General features: G+C 42.8%; 1 protein-coding gene across 1 annotated transcript in view; it reads left to right on the top strand.

The window, feature by feature from the left end:
• The first annotated feature begins 283 nt into the window (after positions 1–283).
• LOC130296291 (cadherin-4-like) overlaps positions 284–22,713 on the top strand; it is a 375,121-nt gene continuing 352,691 nt past the window's right edge. The window contains exons 1-2 of the mRNA XM_056547683.1: positions 284–540; positions 17,641–17,752. Coding sequence (XP_056403658.1) covers positions 490–540; positions 17,641–17,752 — 163 coding nt within the window. The 5' untranslated portion in view covers positions 284–489. The remainder of the gene's footprint in view (positions 541–17,640; positions 17,753–22,713) is intronic.

Consider the following 22,713-nt stretch of genomic DNA (forward strand, 5'->3'; position numbering starts at 1 on the left):
CTCCGGATTCACCGCTTCGCCCTCGCTTGTGCCTTCAGACTGCGATATCTCAAGTCTCCATTAGGGGCGCTGTGTAGCAGTTCGAGCGCTTTTCGTCATTCACAGTTCTCACTGTGGGCGGGGCCCGTCTTGTCAATCAGGACGCTCGGCGGGGCGTGGCCTACTGTCAACCTGCTCTGCCCTCCTGTCAGTCAGCGAACTCTGTGGGGGCGTGGCTATGTTGATCGTACCGCCGTGGTAGGCGTGGTTAGAACGTCTGTCAGACGGAGGGGGCGGGGCTCTCGCTGCGCTCAGCTGGTGCAGCCCGTTCACCTGCAGCTCAGAGCGGGGGATAGACGGGGCGGCAAGCGGCAGCGCCCGGGGGCAGCGGAGCCTCCTCTACCGGCATCGGGACGTGTGTAGGACTAGAGGGAGAGGACTGACATTCCAGCAACGACTAGGGGCAAGCTGGACACTTGGCTGCTAGAATCAAGAGTCCTGTTTGGGTGCATGATGCCCGGGGTTCTGCTGCTGCTGTTGGCTCTACCAGGGGCACTGGGGGTAAGTGGGCACCTTCCTCTTACCATGCACCCTTGATGTGTTGTGCAGTGTTAGTCCTAGCTGTGTGCATCAACCCCCCTTTTCCTTCCTGGCCACCCCTGTCTCATTCCCTTTCAATGGACACGTAGAATGAGTTTACCTGCATGAGTGGAAAGGGTTAATCCACCTTCTACCAGAGGAACGATCCTGCCCATGGGAAAAATAAAAAAAAGACTTGGAGACGCGGAACTGGAATGGTTAACTGCCCATCAGTACCTGTTCACATTTGCAGATGCCAGACGTGGATGAAAAGGGTTAAAAATATGCAAATGGCAAAGCTTCACTTGGCACTCACCAGGAATGTTTTAGTTTGGAAGTGTATATGGAGGCGAGCTGCAAAACTGCAACTTCCATCATCCATAATGGGAGTTGTAATTTTGCAAGAGCCGGAGAGCTTACAGCTTAGAAAACACTGGTCTGTGGCATCTTCACCTCATAGAAGCCAAGTGATCAGTGGGTATGGAGTTAAAGGTTTTAAGTCTTTGGATTGTAAATATTTTTTTGCCACAAATTGGCTACTTTGTATTAATGGATAGTTTAGAATGATACATGGATGCATGTTTGGCTGTGAAGAGTTAAGGTGGCTAGGCTGGCATGGACATTGGCATTCCTTTTCTTAGTGTTTCCCAAACAGGATGCCTCCAGCTGTTGCAAAACTACAATTCCCAGCATGCCCGGACAGCCGAAGGCTGTCCGGGCATGCTGGGAGTTGTAGTTTTGCAACAGCTGGAGGTACCCTGGTTGGGAAACACTGCCTTGTGTGAATAAAGGGGGTAAACTAGGCATGTGCCTGTTCCCGGTGGAGGCTTGAGAAGGGCACGGCTGCCTCATCGCTGATTTATATCACAGCAGGTTTCTTGAGGTGAAAGTTCAGAGCGGGGCACCCGGAGCGCCCAGTGTTTATAAAGGAACATGTTGCAAAACTACAACTCCCAGCATGCCAGGAGTTGTTGTTTTTCAACATCTGAAGAGACAGAGCTTGGGGACCACTGCTGTAGACGGATGCATGGACCCACCTAGATGTGATGCCACCTTTTTATTCACCTGCTGACTATACCACTCATGTTGGTGCTGATGCATCAATACTGAGCCCTGATATGTGTGGGTAGATGCAGCCTACACATCTCCCCCATCCCAACTCTTAGCTATAGCAAGAAGAGCCCAAGGTTCCAAATTCATCTGCATTATCCTTCTTTCAGAATCAATGAAGGGCAGTGTTTCCCAACCAGGGTGCCTCCAGCTGTTGCAAAACCACAACTCCCAGCATGCCCGGACAACCTTCGGCTGTCCGGGCATGCTGGGAGTTGTAGTTTTGCAACAGCTGGAGGCACCCTGGTTGGGAAACACTGTGGCAGGGCTTGTCATTTTCCAGAGCCCCCCTTTATCCTGCACCTGTCCTCCGCTTGGTAAGTACCTTGGGGAAAGTCAGTGCACTGCAGAGAAGAAGCAGAGACAACTATACAACCGCATGATTTATCTTTGCAGAAGCCAGCTAGAAATCACTACCAGAAGTTAATAGATTGACCAGTTGCACAAAGGCAGGACACGGCGAGCAAATAACCTCCCCGAGAAACGTGCTAAAGATTTTCTGCTTCCACAGAAAGGATTGAATGCAGAAAAAGAATTAAAAAAAAATAAAAATAAATCCCCCCCCCCCCCCCCCTTTCTTCCCGGATTGGAATCCTCTGCAGAATCCTCAGCCAGCTGAATGGGATGGCAGTGATAAAGATGCTGCTGTGTTACCAATGACACAAACATTTTCTGTGCTTTGGAAAGTGTCAGCGGAGCCTCCATGCTTCTCTCTATACAGCACACATGTCCTGTGACCTGCGCCGATGCCTGCCAAGAGGAGTGTAACCCCTTGAATTCACTGCTGGCACACAATGTGTCCTGTCACCCGGGCACAAAGATGTTTGGCGTCCAAGGGATATAGAAGACAAGATATATGTGTATCTACGTACAGCTTATAGCATTATGCGCTTGACCGATAACTGGAGCATAAGTCCAGCAAAAGGGTTGTGTATCCGATACAAAAAAAAAACCAAAAAAAAAAAACCAAGATGTCCCTCCCGGTAGGCTGCACAGATTTCGCCTCATTGGAATTTTAAATGACATTTTTCCTCTTTTGCGCTCTTTGCTGAAATCCTTTTTTCTGTTCTTCTCTGGTTCAGTGACCTGAGCCGGCTGAGCTGTGGGGACTTCACAGATACCAGATAACAGCTTTCAGGCTGGATAGCCCAAAAAAAACCCCAAAAATATATAAAATAAAATAAATAAATAAATAAAGCACTACATTAATATTTTGTTATACCCAAGCATACTATTGGCTTATCAAGACATTACAATAAAATAAAATAAATAAGTAAAACACTAAATTAATATTTTGTTATACCCAAGCATACTATTGGCTTATCAAGACATTAAAATAAAATAAATATATAAAACACTAAATTAATATTTTGTTATACCCAAGCATACTATTGGCTTATCAAGACATTACAATAAAATAAAATAAATAAATAAAACACTAAATTAATATTTTGTTATACCAAAGCATACTATTGGCTTATCAAGACATTAAAATAAAATAAAATAAATATATAAAACACTAAATTAATATTTTGTTATACCCAAGCATACTATTGGCTTATCAAGACATTACAATAAAATAAAATAAATAAATAAAACACTAAATTAATATTTTGTTATACCCAAGCATACTATTGGCTTATCAAGACATTACAATAAAATAAAATAAATATATAAAACACTAAATTTATATTTTGTTATACCTAAGCATACTATTGGCTTATCAAGACATTAAAATAAAATAAAATAAATATATAAAACACTAAATTAATATTTTGTTATACCCAAGCATACTATTGGCTTATCAAGACAGTACAATAAAATAAAATTGATGTCTATATAACAGATTCGGAACATCTGGGTGAACTCTGGCAACCTGTAGCCATGTAGGCTCAGCGCACTGTTTACCGATAGGGGTGCAGAATGGGAAATGGTATTTAGATGTGGAGCTGGGGGGGGGGGGGGGGGAGTGAATCTTTGCCCTAGGTTAGTTTTGTCTAGCTGTTGTGAAACTACAACTCCTTTATGTCCCGACACAGTGTTTCCCGATCAGGGTGCCTCCAGCTGTTGCAAAGCTACAACTCCCAGAATGCTTGGACAGCCAATGGTTGTAGTTTTGCAACAGCTGGAAGGCACCCTGGTTGGGAAACACTGTCCCAACAGCTGAAGCCTTTTGGGACATGGTGAAAGTTGTCATTTTGCAACAGCTGGAGGACCATCGGGCAGTCGGGACGTCGTAGGAGCTGTAGTTTTGCAACAGCCGGAGAACTACAGGTTGGTCGGCGCATGATGGGAAGTGGAGTTTTGCAGCAGCTGGGGAGACATTGATCAGTCGTAGTATAATGGGAATGATAGTTTTGGCAACAGCTGGAGAGCCACAGGTTGGGGCTATGTGGGGGAACAATGCCCTAGATCAGTGGTCTCCAACCTGCGGACCTCCAGGTGTTGCAAAACTACAACTCCCAGCATGCCCGGACAGCCAACGGCTGTCCGGGCATGCTGGGAGTTATAGTTTTGCAACATCTGGAGGTCCGCAGGTTGGCGACCACTGCCCTAGATGAATGAAAGTCTTTCTTATAGCATATTACCATGCAATGCAACCAAAAATGGATTTCAAGCCTCAAACTGGACTATCTACCTCCCCCGTTGCTATTTTAACATAGGGGCCAATACATTTAGAGGGACTCAAGTGTGGCTAGGTTAGAGTAGCAACCGGTATATCACCCTGCCATCTACTACTATAGACTAGCTCAGTGTTTCCCAAGCAGGGTGCCTCCAGCTGTGGCAAAACTACAACTCCCAGCATGCCAGGACAGCCTTCGGCTGTCCTGGCATGCTGGGAGTTGTAGTTTTGCCACAGCTGGAGACACCCTGCTTGGGCAACACTGAACTAATCTATTACCCATCCACCATGCCTTGGCAGCCAGCAGCCGGTACAATCTATCTACATATATGTGATGGCACCAGTGGCGTTCCCGTCGTTTTCCTGAGACGCAATGTAACTTTACCCCGCAGTTTATAGTCGCTTCCAGTTTGAGACCTTTCTGCTGAGTGATATCTGTTGCCATATGATAGAGTAGCGCTGTCTGATTTTATTACCAGCGGACAAAATACCTGGTGTTAGCAATACAACGATGGGCTGCAAACTGTCGGGGTTTGCATTCAATAGCAGCGCAGAAATGCAGAGAGGCTTTGTAGGCAAGTAATAAACAGCCTTTCCTTGTAGCCTTCTGCTTTTCTGCACTTAGCGGCCGTGAGATGGACTTTTCATGATTTAATATATTAAGTACACTTAGCGCTCCTTGCCCTTGTTGTTGGGGTGTAGTGCATGCTCCTGCTTTTGTGTCATAACAGCGTGGGCCCTGGCTTTAACTATTCATTGCTTTCTATTGCATTCAGCACTGGACAGCTACCTTTCTGCATTGTCTGAATGCACATTACTACAACCTACAGTAGACTAGGGTTGAACTAAGGCCTTATGTAAAATACAATCCCGGGTGAAGTCGGTGCAGGACTTATTTAAAAAAAAAAATTTGCTTTTGAACTTCAACTTCACCTGCCTTTCACAACAGGCGGAGAGCAACAGCCTAGAGAGTACTAGTAATTAGTCTGATGAAAATCGTACCCTGGTGGACCTCAATGAAGAAGCACTTGCCTATAATACTTGCCTATAGTACTATACTTATTAATTATCTACAGTATTATACTTATCGCTTATCTATAGTACTATTCTTATGACGTATCTATAGTGTTATACTTATCACTTATCTATAGTGTTATACTTATCACTTATCTATAGTACTATCCTTATGACGTATCTATAGTGTTATACTTATCACTTATCTATAGTACTATCCTTATGACGTATCTATAGTATTATACTTATCACTTATCTATAGTGTTATATTTATCACTTATCTATAGTGTTATACTAATCACTTATCTATAGTACTATCCTTATGACGTATCTATAGTATTATACTTATCACTTATCTATAGTGTTATATTTATCACTTATCTATAGTGTTATACTTATCGCTTATCTATAGTACTATCCTTATGACGTATCTATAGTGTTATACTAATCACTTATCTATAGTACTATTCTTATGACGTATCTATAGTATTATACTTATCACTTATCTATAGTATTATACTTATCACTTATCTATAGTGTTATACTTATCGCTTATCTATAGTACTATCCTTATGACGTATCTATAGTGTTATACTAATCACTTATCTATAGTACTATTCTTATGACGTATCTATAGTATTATACTTATCACTTATCTATAGTGTTATACTTATCACTTATCTATAGTGTTATACTTATCACTTATCTATAGTATTATAGTTATCACTTATCTATAGTATTATACTTATCACTTATCTATAATGTTATACTTATCACTTATCTATAGTACTATCCTTATGATGTATCTATAGTATTATACTTATCACTTATCTATAGTGTTATACTTATCACTTATCTATAGTGTTATACTTATCACTTATCTATAGTATTATAGTTATCACTTATCTATAATGTTATACTTATCACTTATCTATAGTACTATTCTTATGACGTATCTATAGTATTATACTTAGTCATTATCTACAGTATTATACTTATCACTTATCTATAGTACTATCCTTATGACGTATCTATAGTATTATACTTATCACTTATCTATAGTACTATCCTTATGACGTATCTACAGTATTATACTTATCACTTATCTATAGTGTTATACTTATCACTTATCTATAGTACTATCCTTATGACGTATCTACAGTATTATACTTATCACTTATCTATAGTGTTATACTTATCACTTATCTATAGTGTTATACTTATCACTTATCTATAGTACTATCCTTATGACGTATCTATAGTATTATACTTATCACTTATCTATAGTACTATCCTTATGACGTATCTATAGTGTTATACTAATCACTTATCTATAGTACTATCCTTATGACGTATCTACAGTATTATACTTATCACTTATCTATAGTGTTATACTTATCACTTATCTATAGTACTATCCTTATGACTTATCTATAGTATTATACTTATCACTTATCTATAGTACTATCCTTATGACGTATCTATAGTATTATGATTATCACTTATCTATAGTACTATCCTTATGACTTATCTATAGTATTATACTTGCAATTCATCTATAGTGTTATACTTATCACTTTTCTTTTGTGTTATGCTTATCGCTTATCTATAGTATTGTTCTCATGATTTATCTATAGTATTATACTTATGGCTTATCTATAAATTTATTCTTACAGCTTATCTGTAGTATTATTCTATTTACCTATAGTTTTATACTTACAACTAATCTATAATGATATACTTATGACTTATCTTTTTGATAAATGACTTATCTGTTTAAATGACTTACCTTTAATAAATTATGACTTGTTTTGTAGTTTTTATAGTTAGGACATATCCATATTACCATACTTATGAGTTATCAGTAGTGTTATACTTATGGTTTATCTATAGTTTATACATACAGCTTATCTATAATGTTATACATTGCCTCTAGTGTTTTATACATCTGACTTATCTATAGTTTTATACTTGTGACTTACCTATTGTACTATAATATACTTATGTCTTATTTATTGTATTATCCTCATGACTTATCTGCTGTTTAGTTTTTGTTTATGACTTATCTATAGGCGTACTCTATACTTTTACATTGCATCTGATATATCAGAGAAATCCATATCCTTTGGTGTCCTAGTTTTGCAGATGGAGCATTGCTGAATTGGTCATGTAGCATTTTGCAGCCGTATTGCTAGTGCATTGTGACAAATGAGTTAATACTGTATGCTAGATTTACCTGCAGTCTTATGCAAGATTATACAGATTTAGCTTCCCTACATCTGTCAATCTTGGCTCTGCTACATCTGTACAGGGCAGCCATTGAACTGTTGATGACATCAATCATATATAGTACAGATCCGATATGTAACTTCTTTGTCCATGAAGCGTACAGAGATACAGGTTCAGTGCACCTAGCCTTTTTGAATTGCAGTCTTTTTTTCACTGAATAATAATAGCACAAGCGAAGGCTGTATTTTTTGTATTGCAGTATATTTCCCCCCTAAATAAGAGTGCGGAGGCTGTTACAGCTAATCAGGGTCATTATACTCTTCACTGTCTGCGACTACATATTCCATCCCCAAAGGCAGATTGAGAACCGCTACCAAGGAGATAGGCTCTGAACAAATACTTGAGGTCTTCAGATGAAATTTGGTGAAATCAAATCTCTGATGTTTTGCTGAGGTCTCATGAATTTAACTCTCCTGTTCCTGAAAGGAGAACAGATAATGCCGGAGTATTTCTCTCATGTACTGATGTAGTAATGCTGAGTTTGTCACATATCTACATTTTGGTGTTGTTCTTTTGGTAGCACTATATCATACAGTATTCTGCAATGCTACATCTAAATATAATGTTATACAAGATTGCTAGCCATAAACAATATGATATATATATATATATATATATATATATATACGTGTGTGTGTGTGTGGCAGGTTATGACAACATCATACAGTACGTTGACACTGACATACTCAACACTGCTACATCTATATATAATGTTATACAAGATTGCTAGCCATAAACAATATGATATATATATATATATATATATATATATATATATATGTGTGTGTGGCAGGTTATGACATTATCATACAGTACATTGACACTGACCTACTCAACACTGCTACATCTCTATATAAAGTTAAACAAGTTTTTTATACATTGGTTGATAAACATTGATATATTGTACATTGACATACTCAACACTGCTACATCTATATATAAAGATATACAAGTTTGTTGTCCATAGAAAAACGTATACACATTTATGTTAAGTAAAAGATCGTCAGATCACCATATGATACAGAACATTGACGTACTCAACACTGCTTCATCTGTATATATAAATGTATTCAAGATAGTTTACCATCTAATATACATTCACGTTAAGAAAAACATTGTGTTATCACCACATCATACAGTTGCATAGTACTGCTACACTGGTATATATATATATATATATATATATATATATATATATATATATATATGTTTGTTTGTTGACCATAGACTATCCTAATATACATTCCTGCCATTGACATTGACTCAATACTGCTGCATCTATATATATATATATATATATATATATATGTGTGTGTGTGTAGCATTGACAAATAGATATACTGTACATTTGTGTTAAGTAACACACTGTAATATTACTGTCACGATGCCGGCTGGCAGGTAGTGGATCCTCTGTGCCAGAGAGGGATTGGCGAGGACCGCGCTAGTGGACCGGTTCTAAGTCACTACTGGTTTTCACCAGAGCCCGCCGCAAAGCGGGATGGTCTTGCTGCGGCGGTAGTGACCAGGTCGTATCCACTAGCAACGGGTCACCTCTCTGACTGCTGATGATAGGCGAGGTACAAGGGAGTAGACAGAAGCAAGGTCGGACGTAGCAGAAGGTCGGGGGCAGGCGGCAAGGTTCGTAGTCAGGGTGGATAGCAGAAGTTCTGGTACACAGGCTTTAGACACACAATACGCTTTCACTAGGCACAAGGGCAACAAGATCCGGCAAGGGAGTGCATGGGAGGAGGTTAGATATAGTCAGGGACCAGGTGGAAGCCAATTAAGCAAATTGGGCCAGGCACCAATCATTGGTGCACTGGCCCTTTAAGTCTCAGGGAGCTGGCGCGCGCGCGCCCTAGAGAGCGGAGCCGCGCGCGCCAGCACATGACAGCAGGGGACGGGAACGGGTAAGTGACCTGGGATGCGATTCGCGAGCGGGCGCGTCCCGCTGTGCGAATCGCATCCCCAACGGCCATGACAGTGCAGCGCTCCCGGTCAGCGGGACTGACCGGGGAGCTGCAGGGAGAAAGACGCCGTGAGCGCTCCGGGGAGGAGCGGGGACCCGGAGCGCTAGGCGTAACAGTACCCCCCCCCTTAGGTCTCCCCTTTTTTTTGTCCGGTGACTGCCTCCCCTGGGATGAGGACACCGGGAAGGAATGGATGGTTTCCTCAATGGCAGGCAGTACAGCAGGAGTAGGAATGGGGAGGGAGGGCAGAGGGTGAAGCTTGGCACGGGGCAGGGAGACACAAGGACGGGAGCCATGAGGGGACACAGAGGCTTGCCTGAAGGGACTGGGAGGGGGGGAGAGGCATTTTCTGTGGCAGGCAGAGTCCCTAACGACTTTAGGGGGACCGGATACAGGAGGAACCACAGGGTCACGGCAGGGAGTACTGGGAACTGGTTTAAGGCAGTCCTTGGAACAAGAGGGACCCCAACTCTTGATCCCCCCAGTGGACCAGTCCAGGGTTGGGGAATGGTGTAGAAGCCAGGGTAGTCCAAGGAGAACTTCGGAAGTGCAATTGGGAAGGACAAAAAATTCAATTTTCTCGTGATGAGGTCCGATGCACATTAGGAGGGGCTCCGTGCGGTAACGCACGGTGCAATCCAACCTGGCTCCGTTGACCGCGGAAATGTGGAGTGGCTTGACAAGACGGGTCACCGGAATGCGGAATTTATTCACCAAGGACTCCCGAATAAAATTCCCAGAAGCACCAGAGTCCAGGCAGGCCACGGCTGAGAGGGAAGAGCTGGCTGAAGTAGAAATCCGTACAGGCACCGTGAGACGTGGAGAAGCCGACTTAGCATCCAGAGACGCCACACCCACGAGAGCTGGGTGCGAGCGTGCGTTTCCCAGACGTGGAGGACGGATAGGGCAATCCACCAAAAAATGTTCGGTACTGGCACAGTACAGACAAAGATTCTCTTCCTTACGGCGATTCCTCTCTTCCAGGGTCAGGCGAGACCGATCCACTTGCATGGCTTCCTCGGCGGGAGGCCTAGGCGCAGATTGCAGTGGAGACTGTGGGAGAGGTGTCCAGAGATCTAAGTCTTTTTCCTGGCGGAGCTCTTGATGTCTCTCAGAAAAACGCATGTCAATGCGAGTGGCTAGAGGAATGAGTTCATGTAGATTAGCAGGAGTTTCTCGTGCGGCCAGAACATCTTTAATGTTGCTGGATAGGCCTTTTTTAAAGGTCGCGCAGAGGGCCTCATTATTCCAGGAAAGTTCAGAAGCAAGAGTACGGAATTGTATGGCGTACTCGCCAACGGAAGAATTACCCTGGACCAGGTTCAGCAGGGCAGTCTCAGCAGAAGAGGCTCGGGCAGGTTCCTCAAAGACACTTCGAATTTCCGAGAAGAAGGAGTGTACAGAGGCAGTGACGGGGTCATTGCGGTCCCAGAGCGGTGTGGCCCATGACAGAGCTTTACCAGACAGAAGGCTGACTACGAAAGCCACCTTAGACCTTTCAGTAGGAAACTGGTCCGACATCATCTCCAAGTGCAGAGAACATTGCGAAAGGAAGCCACGGCAAAACTTAGAGTCCCCATTAAATTTGTCCGGCAAGGACAGGCGGAGGCTAGGAGTGGCCACTCGCTGCGGAAGGGGTGCAGGAGCTGGCGGAGGAGATGATTGCTGCTGAAGTTGCGACTGAAGTTGCTGCACAATGGTGAATACTTCCGACAGCTGGTGGGTTAGATGGGCGATCTGTCGGGATTGCTGGGCGACCACCGTGGTGATATCAGAGATATAAGGCAGAGGGACGTCAGCGGGATCCATGGCCGGATCTACTGTCACGATGCCGGCTGGCAGGTAGTGGATCCTCTGTGCCAGAGAGGGATTGGCGAGGACCGCGCTAGTGGACCGGTTCTAAGTCACTACTGGTTTTCACCAGAGCCCGCCGCAAAGCGGGATGGTCTTGCTGCGGCGGTAGTGACCAGGTCGTATCCACTAGCAACGGGTCACCTCTCTGACTGCTGATGATAGGCGAGGTACAAGGGAGTAGACAGAAGCAAGGTCGGACGTAGCAGAAGGTCGGGGGCAGGCGGCAAGGTTCGTAGTCAGGGTGGATAGCAGAAGTTCTGGTACACAGGCTTTAGACACACAATACGCTTTCACTAGGCACAAGGGCAACAAGATCCGGCAAGGGAGTGCATGGGAGGAGGTTAGATATAGTCAGGGACCAGGTGGAAGCCAATTAAGCAAATTGGGCCAGGCACCAATCATTGGTGCACTGGCCCTTTAAGTCTCAGGGAGCTGGCGCGCGCGCGCCCTAGAGAGCGGAGCCGCGCGCGCCAGCACATGACAGCAGGGGACGGGAACGGGTAAGTGACCTGGGATGCGATTCGCGAGCGGGCGCGTCCCGCTGTGCGAATCGCATCCCCAACGGCCATGACAGTGCAGCGCTCCCGGTCAGCGGGACTGACCGGGGAGCTGCAGGGAGAAAGACGCCGTGAGTGCTCCGGGGAGGAGCGGGGACCCGGAGCGCTAGGCGTAACAATTACCTTTTCATACAGTACATTACAATGACATTTATATAGTACGTTGACATATTCAACACTACTAAATCTATATATTAAGTAAGCCATAGACTATTTAGTATACAAAGCTTTCCATTTCCAGTGATGTTTGATATACATCTGCACACTACAGTATATATGTGCACAGCACCGAATATGCTTGTTTTCCATGTATAGCATTAACACACGTAGACAAATTGTTCTGCGCTACCTTATACATGCCCAGCATCACTTCTTGTGCTTTGTTTGCCAGCAAAAGCATTAAGGCCTTGACTTCTTCCCACTTCCCATGTTCTATGTGCTCTGTGCTGCTCTCTATAATGTCTATTCTTATTATGTAGTATGTGTGTGATTATTTACATTGTCTTAGTTATTTGCCTATGCTGGGGAGTTCGGTGTATGTAGAATAGAGGAGTGTCTTTTGTTATCTTTTCTATCTTCATAGATCCATTGATCCACATCTTACTGGTTTGTTTGTATCTGTAGATGTATATATAGCATTTTATAATGTATATCTGGAATACTATCCCTCAATCCCTCAGACTCAACAACAACATCCATAGTTTCAAACGTGGCCTGAAAACACATCTCTTCAGACAGGCCTATAACAGTCTCTAATTGGCCCCAACATATCCCCAACATATCCCCACGCCTCTTGTTTGAATAGTTATTGTGTAATATTATGTCTGATACTTGTCTTTGTTTGTACCCCATAATTGTAAGCGCTGTGGAATCTGTAGGCGCTATATAAATAAATAAATTATTATTATATCAGAGGCCGCTGCTCTGACTAGGAGGGACATACACTTTCTTTAACAGTTTAGATGAAACCACAAGTCTATAGGAAGCTTTGATATTTTAGTTCTTTGTCTGGTGCCAGTGATATAGTTCTGACTCTGGCATTAAAGGGCTACTCCGCCCCTAGACATCTTATCCCCTATCCAAAGTATAGGGGATAAGATGTCTGATCGCGGGGGTCTCGCTGCTGGGGACCCCCGCGATCTCGGCCTCAGCACCCCACGGCCATCACGCCCCCTCTTATAGACTTGCATTGAGGGGTCGTGGCCGTGATGTAACGAGTGGGCATGGCCGTGATGTCACAAGCCTCTGGCGCTGCACCCAATGCTCTAAAACGAATGCCGTGTGCAGCAGGGAGATCACAGGGGTCCCAAGCGGTGGGGCCACCGTGATCAGATATCTTATCCCCTATCCTTTAGATAGGGGATAAGATGTCTAGGGGCGGAGTACACCTTTAAGTAATGTGTCTTCATCCCTTGGGTCATTGTTAGAGAATAAAATTTCCAGCTGTCAAAACTGAGAAAGCCACAGGTAGGTAGCTCATAACATCAGTATAAGTATCATTTGGTTATTGAGCCAACCAAACTTTTGGCATAAATAAGCCAAATAATAGACTTGACAGTTTACAGATGCACCATTATTTATCAAACAGCATGAGCCACTGGTGAACTCTAAGGGCTCATTCCAAGAGGAATTTCCTCTTGGAATGTTCTGAATGGATTTTGCATGCAGCAGCCTTCCATTGAACTCAATGGAATACTGCTGGTCTGTTCACATGTCGGAACTTCTGCAATGGAATAGCACTGTCAATAGTACCTTGCTAATGTGCAGTCTGCCGAGGACATGAAAGCAGAATCCAGATCATTTCTGCTCCATGCAGGAAGATCGCGGATCCACTGTGGAAATTCAGCAAGAAAATTATGGCTGAATTTCCGCAATGTGAATAAGCCCTAAAACAGCCTAGTTTAGGTTTATGCTGTCTAAATGTTATTGTCTTTTAATGCCAGTGTTTATAAATACAGATATCCCATTGTTTTTTCATTTTTATTTTCTCCCTGTTATGGTATAGATGTAGCAGAGCTGAGATTTAATAACAATATTTTATTTATTTAATAATCATTCATGTGAATTATTATAACCTGCTGAGCTGTCCACCCAAACAAGTCACTTTTATGAGGCACCAGTTATAATAAGATGATCTTTTGTAGTGTTAACAGTCACCCACTTAAGTCTGCCCACCAGAGTGAGAACTGTTTTATGTAGAAGGAAGTCCAGAGGGGCAAATTCCTGACTATAATGTCTAAAAAAAAACAATATTCTAAAAGGACAAATCCCTTAAAGGGGTAATATGGGGAACTAAACACATAGCCCATGCTTTCCTTCTCAACCTATTTAATTGTCTAAATAGCATTCATTAGCTATATAGAGCGATTTCCCCTATTGGGTTGTCACTTATATGCATGAAGTGAGGGAATTAAATCATCCAGCCTTTCTGTCTGTCTAAACCCCTCTCTGACAGCAGCCCCCAATCATCCTGAGAGACACAGACCATGTGGTTTCTTCCTTTCACGGATTAGTCATGCTCCCTTAAAGGACATCTGTAGTGCAATATAACTTATCCCCTATCCGAAGGATAGGGAATAAGTTATAGATTGCGGGGGGTCCAAGTGCTGGGGCCCCCCGTGACCTCCTGGACGGGGCCGTGGCAGTATGCTGTAAAGGGGGCGTTCCATCCCCACATTTGGCTTTCTGCTGGGGATGAAACTGCACTTCCTGCAGACTGCCGTGGCCCCGTCCAGGAGATCCTGGGAGGCCCCAGCACTCAGACCCCCTCGCAATCTCTAACTTATTCCTTATCCTTTGGACAGGGGATAAGTTATTTTGCGCTGAACTACTCCTTTAAGTGCTGAGAACGGGAAGGTGTGTGTAGCCTCAGCCAATAATACACTGAATCTCTCTCTGCTGCTTTAGGCAGGGGGTGGGGGCTGCTCTTAGAGAGTGAGCTGGCAGAGCCGAGCTGCAATGATTGGTAGGAGATGTAGGCAAGGGGAGAGAAGGATGACAAATAAAGGATATCAAGAGCCAGAAAAGACAACAGGGGCCACTCTAGTCATGCATATCAGGCAGGATGATTTACAGAAAACATATCCAGGTAGTGTGGAGGCTTTGAAATATATATTCTTCCCTGGAGTACCCCTTTATGGTAATCTGTCATGTCTGATCTACAGTTGGCTTGCCAAAAAAGTGGGAGGCGCTGAGCAGATTGATGTATCGCTTTATGGGAAAAAATTCAGTATAACGTGTATTTTATTCTTTTCAATCTCTTCCCTTCCTATGCTTAGAAGTCCAGTGGGCAGTCCTAATCAGTGATTGATAGCCTTTGCTGTATAAATGTTCATACAGAAATACCTGTTACTCACTGATAAGCACCGTCCTTTGGACTCCTAAGCATAGAACAAGTTAAATAAAAAAAAAAATATATATATATATATATATATAAAACTCAACGTGTATGTGTGTGTGTATGTATGTATGTATGTATGTATGTTCCACAAAAACGTCCAAACGGCTAAAGATATTAACATGAAACTTGGCACACATGTTACTTACTCAACAACAAACATAGGATAGGTGATTTAACCCTTACTTACCCCCATTTGCCAGGGGCAAAGTCCTATACAAGTCTATGGGAAATATATGTTACTGCATAACTTCCAAACGGCTGGAGATATTTCGATAATACTTGGTCACATGTTACTTATATGTCCAATTAAAATATAGGATAGTTAATTTAACCCTTAACTACCCCCATTTGTGAGGGTTGGGGATTTTGTTTAAAGTCCCATGCAAATCAATGGGAAATGTATGTTCTCACATAAGATCTGTACGGCTGGAGATATTTCAATACCTTGTACACATATTACAGGTCGGAATATGAGGACGGGATGGGAGGTCGAGATAGGAGGTCAAGATAGGAGGACGGGATGGTCGGGATAGGAGGTCGAGTTAGGACGTCGGGATATTACGACCGGATATGAGGTGGAGATAGGAGGACGGGATAAGAGGTCGAGATAGGAGGTTGGGATAGGAGGTCGAGATAGGAGGTTGGGATAGGAGGTCGGGCTAGGAGGTCGAGATAGGAGGACGGGATAGGAGGACTGTATAGGAGGACGGGATAGGAGGTTGAGATAGGAGGTCGGGATAGGAGGTCGGGATAAGAGGTGGAGATAGGAGGACGGGATAGGGGGTTGAGATAGGAGGTCGGGATAGGAGGACGGGATAGGAGGTCGAGATAGGAGGTTGGGATAGGAGGTTGGGATAGGAGGTTGGGATAGGAGGTTGGGATAGGAGGTCGGGATAGGAGGTCGGGATAGGAGGTCGAGATAGGAGGATGGGATAGGAGGATGGGATAGGAGGACAGGATAGATGGTCGGGATAGGAGGACGGGATAGGAGGTCAGGATAGGAGGACGAGATAGATGGTCGGGATAGGAGGTCGAGATAGGAGGATGGGATAGGAGGATGGGATAGGAGGATGGGATAGGAGGACGGGATAGATGGTCGGGATAGGAGGACGGGATAGGAGGTCGGGATAGGAGGTCAGGATAGGAGGACGAGATAGATGGTCGGGATAGGAGGTCGAGATAGGAGGACGGGATAGGAGGTCGGGATAGGAGGTCAGGATAGGAGGTCGAGATAGGAGGTCGAGATAGGAGGTCGAGATAGGAGGTCGAGATAGGAGGTCGAGATAGGAGGTCGGGATAGGAGGTCGGGATAGGAGGTCGGGATAGGAGGTCGGGATAGGAGGTCGGGATAGGAGGTCGGGATAGGAGGTCGGGATAGGAGGTCGGGATAGGAGGTCGGGATAGGAGGTTGGGATAGGAGGTCGGGATAGGAGGTCGGGATAGGAGGACGGGATAGGAGGTTGGGATAGGAGGTTGGGATAGGAGGTAGGGATATGAGAACGAGATGTGAGGATGGGATATGAGGTTGGAATAGGAGGACGGGATAGGAGGTCAGGATATGAGGACAGGATATGGGGTTGGGATATGACAACAATATATGAGGACGGGATATGAAGTCAAAAGCTTCCTCCTTTGTTTATTTTCCGCCCCAACAAGGATTAGGAAGTAAAAACCGGGCAACGCCGGGTATTCAGCTAGTGAATAAATAAATGTTGTCCTGAATCTTTTCCTATAAAACTAGATATGAAACTGCTCGGCTCTTCCTGCTCTATAATGCTGTCTGCAAATAAAACTGTACAATGTGACAGGTTCCTCACAAGGTCTACCTGCAAAACTGCAGAGAGCACATTCACATATCAAAGTCAGCTCTGCTACATACATCTCTACTTTATACATACAGTATTCTTGTTCTGTGCTCCCGAATAAGTTAACAATACATTATGCTCTTTCTGCTGCTGGTTATTATTCTGAGCATACTTAATATACAGTATAGTAGGAAGAATGTATTAAACATAGTCAATGCTGCACAGACCCTACCATCTAAGAACAGCATCTCTTCATATTACCTATGCATTTATATACAGTGATTATTCCGGATACTATTATCATGGCCATTTGCAGTAACATTTGCTGCTGGCTCAGGGCTCCACATTGCAAAACACAAACTGGCGGACAGTAACATTTTCCTAGAAATCCTATTTTAATGTCAAGTTGTGAGTTTTTTGTCAGTACACTAACACAATGTTGTGGTTTTTCTGGCTGTAGGCATATGCTGGGAATGTAACAGGACAGCACAGCTGTATACCAGGCTTCTCTGAAGAAGGCTACACAGCCCTCGTTTCACCGAACATCAAAGAAGGACAGAAACTACTAAAAGGTAAGCAAAAAGACAAGCAGACCTTGGGCTGGCCTGTTACATCTGTATTTTCTTGAGTCAGTTTATGGAATGATTATGTTATAAAGATGATTCACACTGTGCGTCTTATATTCTCTGGCAGAATGCTACTCTTATGGGAGCAGTTAGAACATTGCTCCATACAAATCTTCGGTAGTACTCGAATCTTCTTCCAGCTCAGTTATTGCGGAGGGAAAGGATGCGGAACAAATTGCAAAAATATACTTGTTTATATATTACAGATGGGGAGGGAATAACAAATGTTGCGAGAGTTAAATAAAGGAGATAAAAACCTTCAAACAATTGGGAGACAAACTTTTCTACATAGTTTGATTCATGAGTTGCAGGAAATTCTACAGACTCGCAACACTCTTGCAGAGAATGCATGGGCAAACCATCTGATCTGATTAATGTGAAAGGGGATATATCATGTACAAAATTGTATCCCCTGGGACCAACCCGCGATATCCTGTACCCCTGCACGAAGCGGTGGCCGACACCCCCCTCTAATGTCTGTATGGGAGAGCCATATACATATATGGAGGGGGTGTGTTGGCTGCCGCTCTGTTCCCGGGGAGATCCGGGGCCCTGAACAGGAGATCGCGGGGGTCCCAGTGGTCAGACTCCCAGCGATCTAAAACATATCCCCTATCCTGCAAAAAGGGGATACATTTTTGTATGTAATACTTTTCCTTTCCCTTGGTTAAAGGGGTTATCCAGGAAAAAAAACTTTTTTTTATATATCAACTGGCTCCAGAAAGTTAAACAGATTTGTAAATTTCTTCTATTAAAAAAATCTTAATCCTTTCAGTACTTATGAGCTTCTGAAGTTAAGGTTGTTCTTTTCTGTCTAAGTGCTCTCTGATGACACGTGTCTCAGGAACTGCCCAGTTTAGAAGCAAATCCCCATAGCAAACCTCTTCTAAACTGGGCGGTTCCTGAGACACATGTCATCAGAGAGCACTTAGAAAGAGAAGAACAATTCAACTTCAGAAGCTCATAAGTATTGAAAGGATTAAGATTTTTTTTTTATAAGTAATTTTCAAATCTGGAGACAGTTGATATATAAAAAAAGTTTTTTCCTGGATAATCCCTTTAAGCTCTAGATCACTTTGACTGGCAGTCTTTATTCCCTATTGCAGACAGCAATGGGGGGAGGCTCCTTCTGCAGCCATTTATCATTATACACAGGATTGTAAGGAGTAGGTGGGAGACAGTTGATTTCCTGGGACACATGAAGAATATTTTGTTAAACACCTTTCGATTTGGCATTGCAAAAATATTAATTGATTAACATTGGAAAATATGGCAAACTTTATGTCTCTCTTGTTTGTAGAATAAGACGGAATCTTTTCTGTTGTGATATAGGTCACAGCACCTGAGGAGGATGGCCTTATGTGTTTACATATTATTCTGATGCATATTTTGCAGAGAGTGCATGCTTCAGCCAAATACGCATTTGTCCTATGTAAGTCAGAGCGGCGTACCTTATTCATCTGTGTATCAGTAAGCGACACTCAATGCAACAATGTGAGGTCACTGCGTAAAGTATAAGGATCAGCTCTGAGGATTAATGGGATGGTTTTTATTTATTTATTTATTTATTTTATTTTTTTTGTCTGCCGATCGAGAGACTGAACATATGTTTTAGCAAATGGACCATTTCTCAGAGGACCTGCATGCTGAGTTCAGATTTTTAACGCTCTAATCTGCAAGCATTATTTTTCTTTGTGCAAAACTCCGGGGCACAGCTGAGGTGTTAATAGAAAGACATTAGGGGACATGTATCAATAATGGTGTAGCAATGTGTGATTTTATGTATGTTTTTTTGCGTCAAATGAAGCATATTTGCGCCAAAATTATCAATTGTCGTACACAAGTTTGTAATTTTGGCACAAATGTAGCCCTACAAAAGGCGCAGACCCCAGAATTCCAGGCAGTAAATCTAACTTTGGGACATTCTATTGTTGTAGCTATTTTCTCTGTCACTTTTTTCACGGTGTAGATTTGCGCCTAAATGAAGGTATTTGCGCCTAAACTTGCGCCAAATCGAAAAGTCGCAATTAAGGAATTCCAGACCAAAGAATGATTGTAACTGAAATATGACTAACAAAGTGAAATCAGTGATTTTGTTCTAAACCATTTGGCGCAATTGTTTGTCGCAAAAAGTGACATAAAAGGAAATTTGAGACAAATCACAGTAAAAAAAACAGGGTAAAATCCTTCATACATACCCCCCCCCCATTATCTCCTCATAGAATGCAGAGCACTGTGTGAGCTAAGATAGTATCTGCTCAATAGTTTTATTTGGGACTGATGACACCTCTGAGGCATGAGGCAGAAAGTGGCTCCTAACTCATGATGTTATGCATGTTTTAACTAATATGACAAGCTTTATTACTCTAGTACAAATAAATATATATATATATATATATATATATATAGCCAAAGGAGATGGAGCACCACAACTTGGTACCGTGCAGGATTGATGGGTGCACCTTGGAAAATCAGGCCCGATCATGAGCCGTAGTAAAATGTAGCAAAAATAATCCAGCAGCACTCCAAAAATAAGTGATCTTGTGAAGTTTGTTCACCCATGTTAACACAAGTTTTTATAACTTATTAAAAATATTTGGAGTGCTGTATATAAAGGAAGGAGTAATACTTAAACTTCCTGCTGGATTCACTTCTGGCTTTGGCTCAAAAACAGAGGAAGTTTTCCAAAAAACACAGCCTGAGGACAGCACATCCCAGCAGAATGTATTGGGTGCAAGCAGGAGCAGTGACCTAGGTAAAAGGTTTCTCATGTAGAAAAACAGTTATCCATGCAGCACTCTATTAATGTAGATTAATATGTTACTTTATTCATCAAATGCTTTAAAGGGGTACTCCGGAGCATCGTTACGTCATGGCTCGTCACGCCCCCTGATATAGACTTGCATTAAGGGGAAGGGCCGTGATGTCACAAGGGGCGAAGCCATGACGTCACGCGGCTCCGTCCCCTGTATCGCCCGTCATTACGCACAGAGCGAACTCGTTCTGTGCTGTAATGATAGCGCAGTGCCGCAGCGGGGATGCCGGGGCTCCCCAGCAGCGGCACCGCGGCGATCTGACATCGTATCCCCTATCCTTTGGATAGGGGATAAGATGTCTAGGGGCGGAGTACCCCTTTAAAGGAAAAGTTTCAACTGTCCCACACAATTATTATCAAGGATATCAAGGATAATGATTGTGTGAGACAGCTGAACGTTGCCTTTATGGTAGGGTCACACGTCGTATTTGACTGCGTATATTCTGAAGCTGATTTTGCTACCCATTGGCCCTGATTTACTATTGTAAACCCCACATGTTTTGTCGGGTTGTGCGCCAGATTCTGACGCATTGCGCCACAAATTCTGTTTGTGCCAGAATTAAAAAAAAACCTGACCAACTCTCCATTTTACTGAGAAAACACGAAAAAGGGGAGTGTTCATTGGGAAAAGAGGGCGTGTCCCAGACATTTTAGAAAAAAAATTCCAACATATTTACTAAGGTTTCTACAGAAAATGTGGTGGATTTGAGCTGAGGAAAACCCTACAGATCAGAGCATGTGTCAAAAAAGCAAAACGTATGGAAAAGCACAAAATGTTGGGAAACCTTAGTAAATACTGTGGAAAAATATCTGTTGAGGGAAAGAAAAAAACAAAGATAACTACACTCCACCTTTAATAAATCAGGGCCATTGACTTTAATGGGTAAGAAAAAAGCAACAGCAAATATGCAGCAAAATACGGCAGGTATGACCCTACTCTATTAGCATTTGATGATTAAAGCAACACATTAATGTTGCAGAAATTACTGTTATTTATTTTTTATCTACCATGTCATATTTATCTATCTATCTATGTATCTATCTATCTCTCTATCTATCTCAAATCTCATATCTTACAAAGCCTCTATGGCCTTTGCTATCTTGGTGACATACAGCGGACATGGCAGACAGTACGGAGATGCAGAACTAGTTTTCCCATGATGCTCAGCTAGTTGCCAGAGTTCTGAAATATGGTTCATGTATGATTTAGTGGGAACACTTAGATTATTGCAGACTTGCAGATTCTCTCCGCGGCTGGTGTTCCAGTTCAGCGCAGTGCTTCTACCTCAAAGGACTTAAAATTAAAGTGTCATATGTACAAGACAAAATTCTTCGAGAGATGACATTGTAATTATTGCCGTAAGTTGTTTTTTTGCTCGGCTGGAATAAAGACTTGAAGACGTGGGTGAACTGGGGGGCTGCAGTAAAACCTAATAGTATTGTAATAAAGCTTTTCTTTTACATTTCCCTAGAGAATTGTCTGCCATTTATTTGCTAGGCTGTTGATACAGTAATCTTCTATGACAGACTTTTAGCTGCTCATCCGTCCTTTCTCGCAGAACATTATCTTGTTAATTTAGATTTTTCTGCACTTTAATAACACTGATGGAATTGTCTCCTGCTCTCAGGTCAAACTGCTTTGTAGTTATTTCTTTTTTTGCCAACACTTTTACAGAGAGGGAAACCTAGTATTGTTTTTTTCTGTTTCCTATTACTTTCTACTCAGTCTGTACGGTAGGTACAATTTCACATTGGGTTTTCCTGTGTGTATTTTAACATGCATTAAAGGGGTATTCCAGGATTTTTTTTATTTGACTATGCTAGAGGGGCTGTAAAGTTAGTGTAGTTCATAATATAGTGTCTGTAGCTGTAAGTGACTGTTTTCTCACAATTCTTCTGTGATTTTCACCCCAATATTTATTTTTACCAGCATACAAAAAGACTGTTGTCTCAGATTTTTCCCAGCTTGCAATGTGGCCGAGACCTGACTCACTAGTCAGCTGATGACAGGGAGCCTGTCTGCTTCAATGGGTGGAGGGATCAATTTGAATGGATGCAGCTCATTTATGTTTCAATGGGTGGGTTGGTTGAT

Source organism: Hyla sarda, chromosome 12 (assembly GCF_029499605.1).
Source record: "Hyla sarda isolate aHylSar1 chromosome 12, aHylSar1.hap1, whole genome shotgun sequence".
NCBI lineage: Eukaryota > Metazoa > Chordata > Amphibia > Anura > Hylidae > Hyla > Hyla sarda.